Genomic DNA, 17,755 nt, shown 5'->3' on the forward strand with positions numbered 1-17,755 from the left:
TGTGGTTATCTTTGCCAGAATACAGACATTCTTCTCACATCTAGTTTTCAGGCTGGCAAAGCTGGCGTGGGGCCTGAATTTACAAGAAATAAAATTAAAAGCATTCTGTATAGTCTGAAAGAAAGCTAATTCAGAAACAAGTGAAAGATGATGATGGAAAAGAGAAGCATACATATGACTCAAAAGAAGAGAGAGTAAACAAACTATTCTCTTTTGAGGCGTTCAGTCTTAAGTGTCTCTGTGGTGGGAAGCCTGCTGATGCACTGGAATGTGGCTAGGCGATCCCTAAAAGTCTACTGTTCTTTCCATACAGTTAGGGCCCTACCAAATTCATGGCCATGAAAAACATATCACGGACCATGAAATCTGGTCTCCCCCATGACATCTGGTCTTTTATGTGCTTTTATGCTATACTATACCAATGTAATGTGGAAGACCAGCATTTCTCAAATTGGGGGTCCTGACCTAAAAGGGAATTGTAGGGGGCTCACAAGGTTATTTTAGGGAACCTGCGGTATTGCCACCCTTACTTCTGTGCTGCCTTCAGAGCTGGGCAGCTGGAGAGCGGCAGCTGTTGGCCGGGTGACCAGGTCTGAAGGCAGCGCCCCGCAAACACCAGCGCAGAAGGGTGACAATATCATACCATGCAACCCTTACTTCTGCACTGCTGGCTTCAGAGCTGGGTGGCCAGAGAGTGGTGGCTGCTGACTGAGGGCCCAGCTCTGCAGGCAGCAGCACAGAAATAAGCGTGGCAATGCCATCCTAGGTCATCCTTACTTCTGCGCTGTTGCTGGCGGTGGCTCCTGGCCAGCAGCTGCCCCTCTCCAGCTGCCCAGCTCTGAAGGCAGCGCTGCTGCCAGCAGCAGCACAGAGGTAAGGGTAGCAGTACTGCAACCCCCCTACAATAACCTTGTGACCCCCTACAACTCCTTTTTGGGTCAGGACCCCTACAATTACATCATCATGACATTTCAGATTTAAATGGCTGAAATCATGAAATGTGCAATTTTTAAAATCCTATGACCGTGAAATAGACCAAAATGGACTGTGAATTTGGTAGGGTCCTACGTATAATCCACAACTCTTCTCCTCCCAATTTTTGATTACGGGACCCTAGGGAACTACATTAGGGAAAATACAGTTCAGTTTCCTAACAGGGGTTCTGCCTTGGCTGCCAGAGAAGAAAATGTAACATAGCTGTGTCATTCTGGTTGGCATCTTATTATGACAGAGCTCAGTCAGTGGAAATGGAGAGGGGGTTTATCTGGCCAAAGACTTCTTCCCTGCATCCTCCTACCTATTGGTGGTGGGGAGGGGGTCCACTGCTATGGATGATGGCAGAAGCTTCCCTACATTTTTTCCCCTGAGCAATAGTAGGAGACAACCCCTTTTCTACACTCAAAAGCAGGTTTTTGCTGTAGAAATTGAAGGAAAACAGAGAGAAAGCGAGAGAGAGAAACTGGACTCTTACTAGGGTTGCCCCCTGGTAGGTTTTTAACCAGCCTGGCCAGTTTTGTACTTTCTTGCTTATTAAAAGATTTTATATCAGGATGTTTTTTTCACATGGGACATGTTTGAGTGCTCTACAGTTCACTCCCTGTACTCCAGACTTTGGCACTGTGTTAGGATAAAGTAAGAAAAGTGATAAAATAACATGAAAATACACATCTTGTGGTGTTCTGTGTGTGTCTGTGTAAAATGGTTATTGACAACAGTTTAGTAATAATTAGCGATAGTTGGCACGAGGACCCTTTTTGTTCGGGGGTAGGAAGGGGAGGGCACTGGCCGGGTTTTCTACATCTTGAAGGTGAAAACTCTAACCCAGACTCCCTTCCTACTTGCTGGAGCCACATAAGAGGGTTACCACAACCCTAATGTACGCAGTCTACATGGCACAAAAAGTGAGGAGAGGGACAGACAGAACAGGGAGCAGCTCCACAAATCCTGCCATAAGTGAGATCCTCTCTTCTCCATTGCTCTAGACTCAACTGTCTCCTGATTAGGCTAACCCAGTGTGTAACGGCGCACCTGGCCTTCTGGGGCTTCCATGATCCAAGAGGCAGGGACTTTTTTAGTCTGAAGAAGGTTTTGTGTGTGCATTTATGTTGGTGCATATGCACAGGCATCTCTGGGTGGGTCTAGGAGTTTCCCTCTGCAAAACTAATGTTTTAAATATCAACTTCAGTAGGATATAGTGAGATGTAATGGGAAGCACCTAGCATAAAGTGGTATATAGTGAAATTTTGTTGGCAGTGAGATATAGTAGACTGAGAGGCCTACACTTGTTCAAAGCATTGCAGTATTCAAACTACAGTTCTAATGATAGTGATCATCGTCCTATTATGAAATGTAAGAAAAGGAGCTCACTATAAATGTATTCCACTATTATACAAAATAACTCAGCAGTACAAATGAAAATGTGCTGTCTTTTAGGACAGACTATTTTATATAGACATGCCCCAGGGATTGTTCTTTGTCTCAGCTCAAAGAAGGTGTCTGATAAGTACTAAAGCTAAGGGAACCTTTCTTTTCCCCAGTAAAAACAGTCATTTTTTGTACTTTCTTATTTGTATTTGAGACTGTAGGTCTGAGTGGGTTTTGGATTCTGTCTGAATATCCAAAAACATGGGTCTAAGAAGCACTAGGACTGGCCATGGCAAGTGGGCTCCATTTTCTGGCACAACTGTAGTTGAGCAGCTGTCTGTGATTAAACTAGCCTTACACATCTGCTCTCAATGCTATATGTCCCTGCCAGCCTGCAATGCACTCCAATCTTAGTAAAGTGGAGGATAGATAGCTCCTGGAGTCCTGGAGAAGGTGGGCAGGAAGGGAAGGCTGCAGGTTAAGGTGCTCTGGAGTCTCACCCTCACCTAAAACACATGTAGAGATCATGTCTGGAAGGGATGGGGAGCAGTACAGGAGGAGAGATGTCTCTGCCTTACCATGTTGCCCATTAGTTAGGCTGGTATGAAGGGGAAAGGGAGGGCTGATTCTCCCTCCAAAACCTCCATCCCCTTTGCTGTCTGTCACTGTTTTGTGCCCTGAGACCCATTATTCTGCAGTAGCTGCCCCCCTCTCTGCCCTATCATGGAGGTCCAGTTTAAGATGTTTCCAAGATGCTGATCACCAGTATTGGGATAAACATGAGTGAGAACCCCAGGACCCTGATAGCCTGGATGCAGAAGGGAAAATGTTAAGTCTGTGCAAACTGAGGTACACATGTGTACCCTCATTCCTCTTTGCAGTGGGAGGATGAGAGGATTTGGAGTTGGCTGTATTGCAGGGGTTAGGCTGAAGGGCTCAACCCTGAATATTGTTTATTTGGCATGAGGTCATTTAACGCGGCATTGGACCTACATAAATGTTTGGTATTCCCATTAAAATTAAAAGGTAATAAATGTGTGCTTCCTGCTTAAAATTCATTTCAGTATTAGTGTTTCATTCACCTGTGAGTCCTGGCCTAAGCTTTTTCGGGTCACCAGCTGTCTTTGCTTTTTCCTGGACAAAGACCTCTGTAAAGGTCTGAAGACAACATAAGGCTGAATTAGAAAAAACTAAAACATCAACCTACCTATTTTTTTCCAATATGTAACAATACTAAGTCCAACCATCTTATCCAAATGACAGACTGGATTTGACACCCACTTTATTACCTTCCTCTTACTCACAAATTAAAAGAAAACTTAAAATAAAGTGACGATTCTGGCGCAGGTTGCAGACATTCTGAGAAAAGTGTGTGTTTGTGCGTGTGTGTGGAAAATGTACAATATGCATGAGCATGACAATGAAAACCTGAAAGGCAGAGAGGAAATAAAAAGATGAATGAATGTAAGGATAACAATAGGAGGAAACCAACCAGGAAGAGTTTAACAACAAAAGACAGTATATTGGAACAAAATACATTAAAGTAAGAATGGCCATACAGGTTCAGACCAATGGTCCATTGATCCCAGTATCCTGTCTTCCAACAGTGACCAGTGCCAGATGCTTCAGAGAGAATGAATAGAACAGGGCAAATATCTTTCCTCATATGGAAGCTCTTCCATAACCCTAATCATTTTTATTGTCATTCTCTGTACTTTTTCCGATTCTAATATCTTTTTTGAGATGCGGTGACCAGAACTGCATGCAGTATTCAAGGAGTGGGCATACCATGGATTTATATAGTGGCATTATGATATGAATTAAATGAATCCAATACCAGATGGCAACTAAGATCATTTTACAGAAGAATCTTCAGAATCAAAACAAAACTGGGTAAAGTTTTAAAAAAAATCCTGCTGATTTAAATAAGAAAAGACAGTACATCAGAACAAAACGAGAGCTGAAATGAAAGCCCCACTGAGATATAGTAAATTGGAAGATAATTAAAATTAAAACTGAAAGACGCAAAAGAATATTGGAAAGTGAAATGAAAACATTTCGGAATCAAAACAAGATGGAAGGAAACTTCCATAAAAGATAACTACAATAGAGGAGGAAGAACCTTAAGGAAAAGACTCTCTGAACTATAAAGAAAACAAAATGTGGATGCCCAAACTACTGAATGAAACAAGAACTGAAAGAGAGATAGTAGCAGTGAATCATGACTATTTAACTCTTCCTATGGTGGGGGTTTGGATTTTCTAATTTGAAACACAAGAGCAGCAGATTCTCCAATTTCAAGCTCAGTGGCACAAATGGGTGATACAAAATGGAAGTGATCAAAATAATGGGAATATCATGGTAGTAGCACCACCATGACTAAAACTGTACGTCTTCTGATAGCTGAGTATATTAGCACTTTGTAATACTATCACATGGGCTTCTATGGTCACTTTCTGGCCCATCATGAAAGAGCCTGGATTATTTTTTTAATAATAATTTATTCTAATGCATAATTTGTTCCAGGTGCTGGGGGTGGGGGGAGAATCTCATAAGTGAAGGCAGCTGTAGTCTCCCTATCTCAACTCTGAACTTCCATACTCTAAAAGGTTTAGATTACTTGTAATTTTAATCCAACTCAGAATTTCCTGGATATGTTATACTTTGTTTACTATAACTAATGGTTTTAAAGGGAAATACACACACAAATCACTGACACATGCCTGCAACTTTAACTTAATCTTACCAAGTTTTTGTGTGAGATTAATAAATAAAACAATAATTAATGGAACAGTTAGGGGAAGAAACATAAAACCAGATTCTGTGCTACAGAGAGAGGAGCCAAATGTAGTTTGAAGGCATCTTTGTTCTGCTCATATTCTGGGCTGTTGTAGTTGCTGAAATGTAAGTTACTGTCCCAGGTGCCTACGTGCTGGAGTGAGAGCATTATGGCTACTCCAATTCCTGATTACCTCAGCGCCACCCCCTTATGCCCAGGCTTACAAAAGAGGGTGATGTAGGGAGAATTCTCCCTTGGCAGCTTGCTGTTCATTTACAGGCTTTACAGCCCTTATATGTTGACAGAGTGGTATACAGATGCCATGCAGTTCTTGCAGCAAATGGTGGCTGCAACCAATTAGGCCACTCCCGACCACAGGCCACTCTTTGAATCTACTCTAATTCATGGCCACAAAGTAACATTTCTGGAAGCCCCTAAGTGACACAGGTGCTTAAGTCCCATTTCTGAAAGTGATTTAGGAGACTAAATCACTTTTGAAAATGGGCCTGAAGCATCCATGTCACTTAGATATTCCTGAAAATATTACCAACTACGTAGTCTCCTGCCCACCCAGATACAGAATGCTGGCTCAGACCACAAGCCAGCATGCTCTTCCCTTGTAGAGAGATCTCGAGCATTTTTGGCCAAACCTCGGCAGTCCATCTACATGCATCATTGTCTTGTGGAATTACTGAATTCATCCCTCCCTGAGATTGAGCCACAGTTTAAAGATGCCTGCACAAAAGCTGCAACATGCCTGGTTCTGTGACAAAGAAACCAGACAAATATAACAGCCTTAAAACCAAATCTAAAAGACATGTCATATACTAGTGAAGACAACTGATATCCACAGTAACCACAATAATGAGAAAAGTAGCGGTAATTCACTTAGCACTACTTCTCAGCACACTGAAGAGGAAAATGTGAGCTGACGATAGCAAGGGAAGCCGAATGGCCCCTGCACTCTCCATCCCTTAAGAAAAGGGAAGTTCCCAATGCCCCTTAAGGGAAAGCTATCAAGCAGTTCAATAAATATTTGGATTGTAATTGGCAAGAAGAGTGGAGCTCCTGGCATCCCTCTAAGATTTCCAAGCAAAGATGTCCTGGAGAATCACTATATGAAGGAGGCGGCAGGAAGGTCAGGACTGGGTAGAAAGGTTTCTTTGACTCTGACAAATTATTTTTTCTTTTAACACTGATTTTTAATTTCAGACTGTATAAACCCAACATATTGTTACGCTAGGGGTTGAGTGAAACCTCATTGAAGTTAGTGGGTGTAACAGCAGCCCTTCATGCAGGACAAACATAAAAAAGCAATTAAGCTCCTGTGTGGTATAGATAGATGAAACAATAAGAGCCGCTACTCAAAACACAGACCACATGCAAGCCTGGAGGAGTTCAATCTTGTGGTCAGAGGAGTCTTCCCTGGGGTCTGAATGTAAATGCATGGGACTGGGTGTTGTTTGATGGAGCCATGTGTGTGACGGAGAAGGGGAAGAAACACCAGAGAAGGCAGCAAGGAAGCTTTCATAGCATGATTTTGAGAAAAAAAATTAAGGAGTCAGCTGTTGGGTGGAAAGAGGCTTGGAACAGTGAAAAAAGACACTGTCTCCTATTGTTTGTTTCATACTCTGTTCAGGGACACAGAATTTTATATACATTCTTTGAAAACAAACAGGACTGCATCAAAGAAATACCTGCCTCAGGCATCGGTGTATCCCCCAAATGGAAACAATCTGAAAGATCCTGAATACTGGCTAACCACTCAGGTCAAAAGGGGTAAAAATACCTTACTACAATACATTGATCTTAACAGGGTCCTTCTCAACACATCCTCATCGAGTCCTGTCCCCTCATCCTAGCTCAACAGATCTGTGAGCCATTAGTGATTATCTCTGAGAACTCCTGGAGGATGGGAGAGATCCCAGAGGACTACACAAAGGGCAAATATGTATCTATTAAAAAACGGGAATAAGGACAACCAAGGGAATTGCAGACCAGTCAGCTTAACTTTGGTACCCAGAAAGATAATGAAGGAAAAATAATCAATTTGTAAGCACCTAGATGATGATAAGGTGATAAGTAACAGTCAATGTGGATTTTTCAAGAACAAAATCATGTCAAACCAACCTAATATGTTTCTTTGACAGGGTAACAAGCCTAGTGGATGGAGGGAAGCCGAAGACGTAATATAGCTCGACGTTAGTAAGACTTCTGATACTGTCTTACATGACCTTTTCATAAGCAAAGTAGAGAAATACAGCCTAGATTAACTAACAAAGTGGGCACATCACTGGTTGGAAAAGCATACTTCAGAGAGTAGTTATCAATGGTTCACAATCAAGCAGGAAGGGCATACTGAGTGGGGTCCAGCAGGAATCTGTTCTGGGTCTGGGTCTAGTCAATATCTTCATAAACGGTTTGGATAATGGCATAGAGAGTACACTTATAAAGTTTGCAGATGATACCAAACTGGAAGGGGTTGTAAGTGCTTTGAAGGACAGAATTAGAATTCAAAATGATCTTGACAAACTGAAGAAATGGTCTGAAATAAACAGCTTGAAATGCAATATGGACAAAAGCAAATTATTACACTTAGGCACAAATAATAAATTGCACCAATACAAAATGGGAAATGACTGCATAGGAAGAAGTACTGCAGAAAAGGATATGGGGGGTAATAGTGAATCACCAGCTAAATATGAGTCAATAATGCAATATTGTTGCAAAAGACTTAAATTGAAGAATTGTGTCCAGTTCTGGGCATAACACTTCAAGAAAGCTATGGACAAATTGGAGAAAGTCCAGGGGAAAGCAACAAAAATGATTACAGGTATAGAAAACATGACCTATGAGGAAACGGGAGGGATAGCTCAGTGGTTTGAGCATTGGCCTGCTAAACCCAGGGTTATGAGTTCAATCTGTGAAGGGGCCATTTAGGGATCTGGGGCAAAAATTGGGAATTGGTCCTGCTTTGAGCAGGGGGTTGGACTAAATGATCCTGATATTCCATGACTTCTATTCTAAGACTGAAGAAATTGGGTTTGGTTAGTCACCAGAAGAGAAGACTGAAGGGGGACATGATAACAGTCTTTAAGGATGTAAAAGGTTGTTATAAAGAGGAGGGTGACAAATCATTCTCCTTAGCCACTGAGGATAGGAAAGTAGTAATGTCCTTAAATTGCAGCAAAGGAGATTTAGACGTTAGGAAAAACTTCCTAACTGTAAAGGTAGTAAAGCACTGGAACAAATAACATCAGGTGGTTATAAGAATCTCAGTCATTGGAGGTTTTTAAGAACAGGTTAGACAAACACCTGTCAGGGATGGTCTAGATAATATTTAGTCCTGACTCAGTGCAGAGGACTGATGACCTATCAAGATCCATTTAAGTCCTATATTTCTATGATTCTATGATAACAATGAATTTTGAAATAGACACAGAAACAAAGAATGTTAATAGCAAAGCAACCAATAAGATACACACCCTACTTACTATTCTCAGCCTGAGATTCAGGAGATAAGGGCTCAGTTCCCAGTTTTCACTGACTTCCTGTGTGACCTCAGACAAGTCAACTTATCTCTCTGAGCCCCAGTCCCCCATCTGAACATAGGAGATAACACTATTTTCCTTCTCCCATCCTTAGTCTGCCTTGTCTAGCTATTGTGGGCAGGACTATCACTTACTACGTATACGTACAGCCCCTAGCATAATAGGGCTTTGATCTTAGTTGAGAGCTCTAGGCACTATGACAACAATACTGTAATGTACTGCACTAAAAGGTGTCAGGCTCTAAGTGTGCCTTCTGCAGTTTACAATTAAAATGCTGGTACCCTTCTAATACTAAATTAAAACAAAGAATCCTAAATTATGAATTGGTGGCAGTACCTCTATATTAACATCCTATAACAGTTTTAAAAGATATTTAAAACAACTTTCATTTTTTAATGCCCATATTTTTCAAAGTTAATATTGGCTGTCTCTACCATTCTACAATTTTTTAAATTCTAGAACATATTGTTTTTAAACTTTTAAAATGCACAAATAGAGTCTAATACACACTGCAGTTTAATTGGAGATGGGTCTGACCCACAAAATTTGGATCATGATCCAAAATTCTCAAAGTTCAAGAACCAGTATTTTGCTTCTGGCCTATATCTAATGTTGACAGAAAGTGAGCAAATGGAAGAATATACATTTCACACTTATTTTGTGGTAGAATTCCATGCAAACAACAAGAAAGTACCTTCTCTGAACAAAGTTATGTATATTTCCTCAAAAAGGCAAAATTGCTGGCAAAGCACGAAGCCAAGGTATCAGTATGTTCTGATAAGCAAGTCTTTTCATATGGCAAATTGAGAATAGAACAGAAAGTGACACTAGGTACAGACAATTCACATTAAACTTTTTAAAGATCCAAAAAATCATTCTCAGAGATCTTCTATTTATTTTACAACCCTGTATACCATATGATCCATCAGCAAAGGTATTTATATTTGTGGTATGAGTTTGTACTAATGAAAACAACTTTTGCACAATATTCTGATACAAAACTGTACAGTAGAAAAATATCAGATTACAATCCTAGTTTCTAAATGTAGTTTCTGAATATCTTATTTTCAGATCTATAGCATATGAGAGCCCAGGAAAGGTTTCTTATCTAAGAAAGGTCTCAGTCTTTCTTCTTTTCCTTTCATGGTATCAAAAAAAAGCCTACCACATACAGATATTTACTATGGTAATGGTGAGATCCGGTCACTAAGACCCTCAACTGTTAATATAAGGCTGATTTGCTCATTGGAAATCACAAGTAGGTTCAAGCTGCTTAGTTAAGTTGCATATTTTCTCATTTACACTGTGCACTCCCATTATTCAAAAAGAGAGAAAACCAGTTTGGTGAGTTTTGTTAGAACAAAAGGAGTCTTCATTTCATTATGGCAAATGGCAGTTACTCAAGCTTTCAGATTATTACAGTTCAATTCCCAAAGGTGATGAGGTGGGGAATAGAAAGATGGCATGCAAATAGGTATGGAAGCTTGAAAAGCTTCTTGTGCCTCCCCATGGACCAAGTTCAGTGCAAGTATTTCAAAAGCTCACACGGGTCTAATGTTTTATGCATAAATAAGGTTCATTCAGTTAATATTGGCCTGTGAGATTTGAACACAGTGTGACAATGTTATTAGTGGGGGGAAAAGTGGGACTCCATGGATACCTCCTTCATCAGATGGCCTTGTTAACTCACTGCAGTAAGAAAGGCTAGGGTTTGTCTCAGAACCATCTGACTTTTCATCTCCCAAACTCATGCCAAAAGTACTGGTGGAATGGAAATGCTGTTTATTATAACGCCTTGCTTTTTCTACAAAGGGGAAAAGAATACTGCAGTAAACAGTTAGCTGACAGAAGAGCAAAACAGAACAAAACAAACAACACAGCAAATGATTTATGTAACAACAGCTTGAAGGTGAACTTTCTTCATTTGCACATTCATTTGGAACATCACTGGTTCAAAAAAGTTTGACTAGGACTTGACTGGTTTGTATCCTGCCTCAAATGGTACAAAGAAGGTGCAGAAAGGAGGCCCAGGTGCAGAGATCCTAGCAAAAAACAGGCTGAAAAATGGAGCAGAGAAGAAAGATGGAAAAAAGCTGCAATTGAAAAATAAAGGCATTATTCCACCCCTGATATATACAAAAGTCTCTCAGATTAAAAAAAAAACGGGTGCATTTGCTTTTAAATTGGATCATTGTTGGAAAAAAACATGGCTTTAAATCACAAGGGAAAAGGCCTGATATTCAAACTTATTCAAGCACAAACTCCATAAAATTGCTTGAGAAGTCTGCAAAGCCTCACACATGAAAGTGAGTGACCCATCTGTAAATTAAATGCTATTCTTTTTATAGACTCAATATACAAGTGATTCTAGACAATTTATATTGATTTTCAGTCCTTTAATTACTTAGCCCCAGATGGAAGGAGAGAGGGTGGAGAAAGTACTGTTTGGAAATATCAGTTTTTTCCCCCCAAATGTGGAAAACTTTGAGGAAGATTGATGTGAAAGAGAGCAAGAAATTTGGTGAGATAAATAATTTCTAACCAAAATTTCTATTTTTTACTAGGGTAGTGAATGCAACAAAAGGTGGCTGCATTTGCCTTTATTCTCTATAACTCATATGTGATCAGCTGACATGATGATTATTTCTATTACTATAATTAAGTTTCCATAAATGTTTCCCATAAAAAAAAATGATTTTCTGGGATTTATAACTCAGTCAAGATAATTTTGTTCTAGCCTTTAACTTGCCTTATAGTCTCTCTGCCTAATAACACATTTTCTTTTGTAATTTTCATACAACATCAATTTGGAAACAGAAGTGTCCGCTAAAATGGCCATCTTTTTTTTTCACAGCAAGATAAATATAGTCTAGCTCACTGTATAGATTAGGAGTTTAGCATCCTGACACGTCAGTAGTCACCACTGTATTTTAATTTTATGTATATTTTTAAAGAAGAAATTTAAAGATTTCAAATAGTGTGGCTGTAGGGCATGAAGGAAGCTTATGAAAATGTCGAGGATGCTTATAAAATGTGCTTATACTTCATCGATAGTCTCCTGGTAAACTGCATTGTAAAACTGGTTTGGATTCAAACAAGAAATCTGGCCAGCTACTAGGACCTGACTCAAAGCCTACTAAAGACAACTGGAATGTTTCCAGTGGCTGTAATGGGCTTTAGATTAGGTCTCCTTAGCCTCTAATATGGTGTTTTAGGATCTTTATGGTTAAGTATTTTGAAAAAATAAAAGCATAAAAATAGCAAAGAAAGATAATTTTAACCAGTTTTACACTTGGAAGAATCTATTTTAAATACATTTTTAATATTTAAAGAATTCCAAGCTTAAGAGCTCAAAAGACCAAGGGTGAAATCCCAGTCCTGCTGAAGTCAATGGCAAAACTGCCAGTTGTTTTCCGTCACTAAATGTGAATTATTGTTAATAAACTGTCTGCAAATCAGCTTAAGTTCTTCTTTTAAAAAAAAGAAACAAACAAAAACACACTCTTGACCTCCCCTGCTTTCTTTATTAAGGTGAGTGGAAATACTTTTTAATCAAATTCAAAACGCTCTTTAAGCCCCTACCACTAGTAGAAAACAAGGCAATAATGGAACTCAGGCCATAATATTTGTTGCCTGTTTTTTCCCCTTTCCCCTAACCTCTGTCTACTTATCTGTCTATCCTCAGATTGTGCGCTACCTAAGAGCAGAGACTGGCCTTTCTTGAATGTTTGGAAAGCATAAAGCACATTGCAGGTGCTTCTGTAAATAAACAAATGACGGGTGCAAGCAAATATAATACATTGTAACCCATAAACAAAAACTGCACAAGACCATGAAATTTATTTTATGAATCAAATCCTCCTGTATCTTTGAAGTTTTAGTGAAATCCAGTTATCTGGAAATCAGGACAAGAGACTTCACTACTATTGGACTTACTATGGTTTTAACTGTAACTGAAAACAGTAATTCTAGTTTAAGATAAATGCCTTCACTGTTTCTTAGTTGTGTGTGAGAATATAGTTATAATTTCCTTTAATACACTCATTTTAAAAGTAGAATGGTTATAAAATGAAAAAATACAACATATGGCTGTCATATTGACCTGAAAAATTGATACAACAGCTTCATTAAAAAGCGGATTTGGGGAAAACTCAAGATAGAAGCAATACCAGAAAGTATACGCAGACTCCTAGACTGAATACTGTCTTCCAGAGGATCAATGTCGAAGATGGAGCCAGGATCTGTGCGCCAGACTTTGAGGTCTTTTCCCAAAAGAAAGAAATGATAAGACAGACAAGAAGTGAAGGAAATAAAAGCATGAGAACAAGAAGTTTTAAAATGACAGGGATTGCCTTGATCTAGACATTAATGGAAAGATCTAGACATTCCTAGACAAGAAAGCATTTGTTTCTTAGGGCACAGGCCACATCTTACCCCATATTATCCCAAAGCACTGCTGGACCACAACTTATTAATTTAGTAACAATTATAACCATAAGGCTTTTCCTCAGAATTCTATACAGAAATCATTACAAACTTTGCAGTTCACCACCCTTTATTGGATAGCTTAGAATAGAGGTCTACAGATTAAAAGGTTACATTTTATATGAAGACTTCATTTATAAACAATGTATGAAAGATTAAAATGATTAAAAGCTGTTTTACTAAATGACTACTCAATAGTTATAGAGTTCCACAGATCAAAAGGTTGCTTATAATCATGTATATATAACCATCTATAAAACCTTCTGTCAATAGGCTTACCCCAATCTGTAAAATGTACTGCTTGTGGCTGTAACATGCTTATCGAATCTACTAATCATTTCAAAAATCAAATCTTGATACTAAGTGTGACCAAGTAAAACATGGATCTATCAGATAACAGAGAAAAAGGCAAATTGTACATTCATTCATTCATGTCTTCTTGCTAGACAAGCCATCTGCAGGATCTAGTGGATCCCAATATGCTGGATGAGATTAAATGAATTTGGCCCTGTTGCTGTTGGGGAGTGGAATCAGGCTAATTTATAAGTCGGTGGGTGAAGCAGTCCCTGGGGACCCCAAATATGTGGCATCCCAAGTGTTTTATTGGATTGCTTATGCCAGATCCCTGCAACTGGTGTCACAGCAAGAGCAGGCACAGCCAAAAAAACAAGGTCCACAGCCTGGGGCTGGATTTCATTGTGTGCGCTACATGTTATCTGCTACAGCCTTGCGTTCTAGCGTAGTACTAGCTCCTGCAGACAAGATGAATGGAAAGCCAATGTACGGTCATTTAGCCCTAGCAATGACAATTTGAACATCTATGTAAAGCACAAACAGGCTTGAAGGAGGAAGTGAATTGGTGAGTCCCCTATTTTTCACACTTTACTGTGCATTTCTAAATAAAAAACATGAAAACTACGTAAGGACTTCAGTATACAAACCATTTAATTATTACATTGATTTTGTGCTCCTGTGTAGTCTGCAACAATGTATATAGAACAAGAACCTTGCAACTCACTTCATCAGCTGGGGCACTTCAGCTTCATTGTGGCCTCTTTCCAACTGAAAATATTGTTGTTGGGTGTTTACCTATATGAGCTGCAAAGACCCCCTTTACTTCCCAGTCCATAGACAGATCAGAATTTGGTGGCTGGGGCTGTGAAATAGCCCATTTATTTCAATGGTTTTGGACTGTCCTATTATGCGTAACATAAAATTCCATTTTCTAGAGCAGAGTTGTTAATTTTGGCATTGTTCAGGCACTGGAAAAAGTTGTTAGGGCCCCACTGATTACACTTAGAGAGCCCACCAAATTGGTTCTAATAAGGAAGTGTTACTCCCTACCTGAATGAACATTTATCAGTTAGGGTTAACTTAAAGAGAGTCATGGCTGGTATCTTCTTTGACCCTGCAATCTTTTCCAGGTGCCAAGGACATCCCCTGAAGAAGGAGTTCTTTGATTCTGTTTAAGCGAGTCTATATGATTGCAGGTCACTTGAAAAAGACATTAACTGAAATATTAGTAAATGTAAAGCTCTCAAGTTTGTCATGGGCTATTTCTGTTAAATAATTGTTGTTTTTTGCTTTCACTTTTTGAAAAAAAAGATGTGTTTCTTTATTTTTTCTTTTATTAAAGGACTTCTACTTGACAAATTGTACAGAAGTGCTAACTTTTTCACAATAAGTTATTTATAAGCGGGGAAGTTTATGTTCTGAGAGATGAGCTCAGTTATGAGTGACTGGAGTACATGCCACTGAGCCCTTCTGTCATACTCATGGTTGCATAAGTGAATTACACATACACAAAACAAAAATAAAGCTTACAATGCAGCACTGGCTGGGTTTTAAAACGTGTGCTGAATAAGATGTTTTGAACCACACGTATGAGTGAGCTCTTCTACTCCTAGCTGACTACCTTGCTTCTAGGTTTGGAAGTCAGGTGGTTGTTCTGGCTTTGGGGTCTCCATGGCAGGTCAATGATTCCTCTGACTAGGTTGTGTTGCCCTAGTACCAGGATGTGCAAGGCCTTCACAGTCTGGAAAGCTATCTTCCACTGAGTAGAGCTCTGTCACTCCCCGTTATAAAATTCTCTGTGATAGAAGGCCATGTCTTCTTAGTCTCCATTCAATTCTATCATAAATTACCCTTGTTATTAGGTAAAGAAGTCTCTAGAATGAACATCTTGGGGATTCTTGTGGCCTGTATTTGTGCCAGGCAGAGCAGATGAGAAAATAGGATAACCAGAAAGAGAAAAATGAATAAAGCAAGGTTCTCTTCCCCTTTCTCATTACATTTTTGCTAACTTTTAGGATTTAGATTTTCTTTTTTCAGTTTGAGCAAATATTAGTTGATATGAAAATTCAGAGAGCCCAGCTGAACTTAAGACTTCAAAATGTTATGGCCCAGAGAGCTACTGTGTCCACTTCCTTCTCTCTGACCACTTATGGCCTTAACCTGAACAATCCTTTAGAGCAGCTGTTCTTGAGCTGTGGCCTACCTGAAGAGCTACTGGCAAGCCAGAGAATGAGATGTTGTCAGAACAGTGCAAAATGCTAGGACCAAGTGTACCACTCTTATGCAGCATTCCCAAGACATTATAGGTAGGGAGGGAAGGTGATTGATGAAGGGGGTCCTTTCCTTATGAACTGATCTGCAGAATTTAAATCTTGGAGAACCATTGCGTTAGAGGGATACACATTTATTCAAACTGAAGAACACTGTAGCCCTAGATCTCTCTTGAACAGTGATGCCAGTTACATCAATGTTCAAGTTAAAGAAAAACTGCATTGACTGTTTATAGCATCTTACAAAGTTAGGTAGCAAATGAGAACATATCCCCCCAGCTTCTAGAAATACCTTACTGTTTCAGATCTTCATAATATTAATAGGTTTCAGAGTAGCAGCCATGTTAGTCGGTATTCACAAAAAGAAAAGGAGTACTTGTGGCACCTTAGAGACTAACCAATTTATTTGAGCATAAGCTTTTGTGAGCTACAGCTCACTTTAGTCTCTAAGGTGCGACAAGTACTCCTTTTCTTTTTGCATAATATTAATGATTTAATTAGAAGCTGCCATTGTACTGATACTTCAGTACAAGTTTCACACTGGAAAATGCAGACTAGGAATGAAAGCATTGATTACTATTTGAATTCATAGGAGAGGTGGTTCTACTTCTAAATAAAAAAATAGAATTTATACCTTAAAACAAATGACTGCCTCCCCATGCATTCCAAGGGTGAAGCTGAATTCTCTCAGGGCTAACCTACAGCAGACCGTCAATAGCAGTTTTCTACTGGATTATTTATTTGCATTAAATATGATAAAGTCTCAAATATAATAATTTACTCTTTGTAGTTAGATGTAGTGATTAGAATACCTTTTATATTACTTTGCAATTTTCCTCTTCTTATGGCTTTATAAAGCTAGTATCTAGTTTTTCATTTTAACATTTGATTACTTAATGTTCTCATTACTTTGAAGCTGATAAGGTTGATTACAATTACCCATTCTGCCTGACAATTATTCTCTGAAACCCCAATTCTGACCCTTAATTTTAATTTAAAAGAAAAAAAACTCACAAAATAATGAATTGAGGAAGAGTGTATAGTGACTAATAAGGTAAGCTAATGATATTTAACACCATCATCACAATGGGAGGCAAGTAAAATGAAAAAAGGGGATATTTTTCTTGGTTATAAGGAGGAGAAGCAGAGCCTTTTATCTTCACACAGATCTCTGGACAGCAACATTATTTAACAACTTACCAACAATTATTCCGGGTCTTCTATCCATTTCAACTATATGTGGATGCACTCCCTTATATGCAGCATCACTCACAACCTGGGTGTTTTTTCTCACTCGTTCTGTCACAGGATCATCCACCACGGGTGTAAAACCTCTGCCCTTTGTCTTCTCAAAATCTTCATGATATTTCACCTGGAAAAGAATAGGAATGTTTTTACCCCCAGCAGTGACTGATATTAACCCATCTGAATTACGCTAAAATTAACAAGCACTATTTCATAATGAGCAATTTTATTCCTTGATTTTTGCACCATAATAATATCATAGAAACAAGAGATGGAAAAGACCTGACTGGTGGTCCAGTCCATCTCCTTGATATGCTTTCATTACATACTTGTTACCATTTAAAAAAAAAACAGCACTACTCTTTCCATCATGCATTAACTCAAGCTCCTGAGCGTCTTCACGCAATGATGCTGACTGATATATCTAACCATGCAAACATCCCTGTGATATTAGGACAGAGTTCTTAAGGATCTTTTAAAAAGTAATTTAATTCATTAGGAATTTTGCTGACATGCACAATTTTATATAAAAGATATACTCCCTCCTCTGACTTTTCTTGTTAAGCACCAGTTGGTTGTATAAAGATAGAAATTATGGGCAATTAAGCTGTTCCTATGCAGCCTGCTTTCCAAAAAGGGACAGAAGAGTAGAAAAAATATTACATACCAACCCTTGGAACAAAACTGATATGAGTAAGTGTTATAAAGGCAGTATCCCCGATTATGCATTATTTTATTTTTTAAAAAGACTATTAATCAGTGATGTT

The 17,755-nt window shown here is 38.9% G+C and overlaps 1 protein-coding gene across 3 annotated transcripts in view; it reads right to left on the bottom strand.

The window, feature by feature from the left end:
- LOC144260728 (LIM zinc-binding domain-containing Nebulette) overlaps nt 1-17,755 on the bottom strand; it is a 408,056-nt gene that overhangs the window by 22,635 nt on the left and 367,666 nt on the right. For 2 of the 3 annotated variants that reach the window (XM_077809449.1, XM_077809448.1), the window contains exon 5: nt 16,944-17,115. In XM_077809449.1, the coding sequence (XP_077665575.1) occupies nt 16,944-17,115 (172 nt within the window). Of the gene's footprint in view, nt 1-12,863; nt 12,957-16,943; nt 17,116-17,755 lie in introns of all 3 variants that reach the window. The other variant, XM_077809447.1, reaches the window with a different exon arrangement.

This window comes from Eretmochelys imbricata, chromosome 2, assembly GCF_965152235.1.
Source record: "Eretmochelys imbricata isolate rEreImb1 chromosome 2, rEreImb1.hap1, whole genome shotgun sequence".
NCBI classification, from domain to species: Eukaryota; Metazoa; Chordata; order Testudines; family Cheloniidae; genus Eretmochelys; species Eretmochelys imbricata.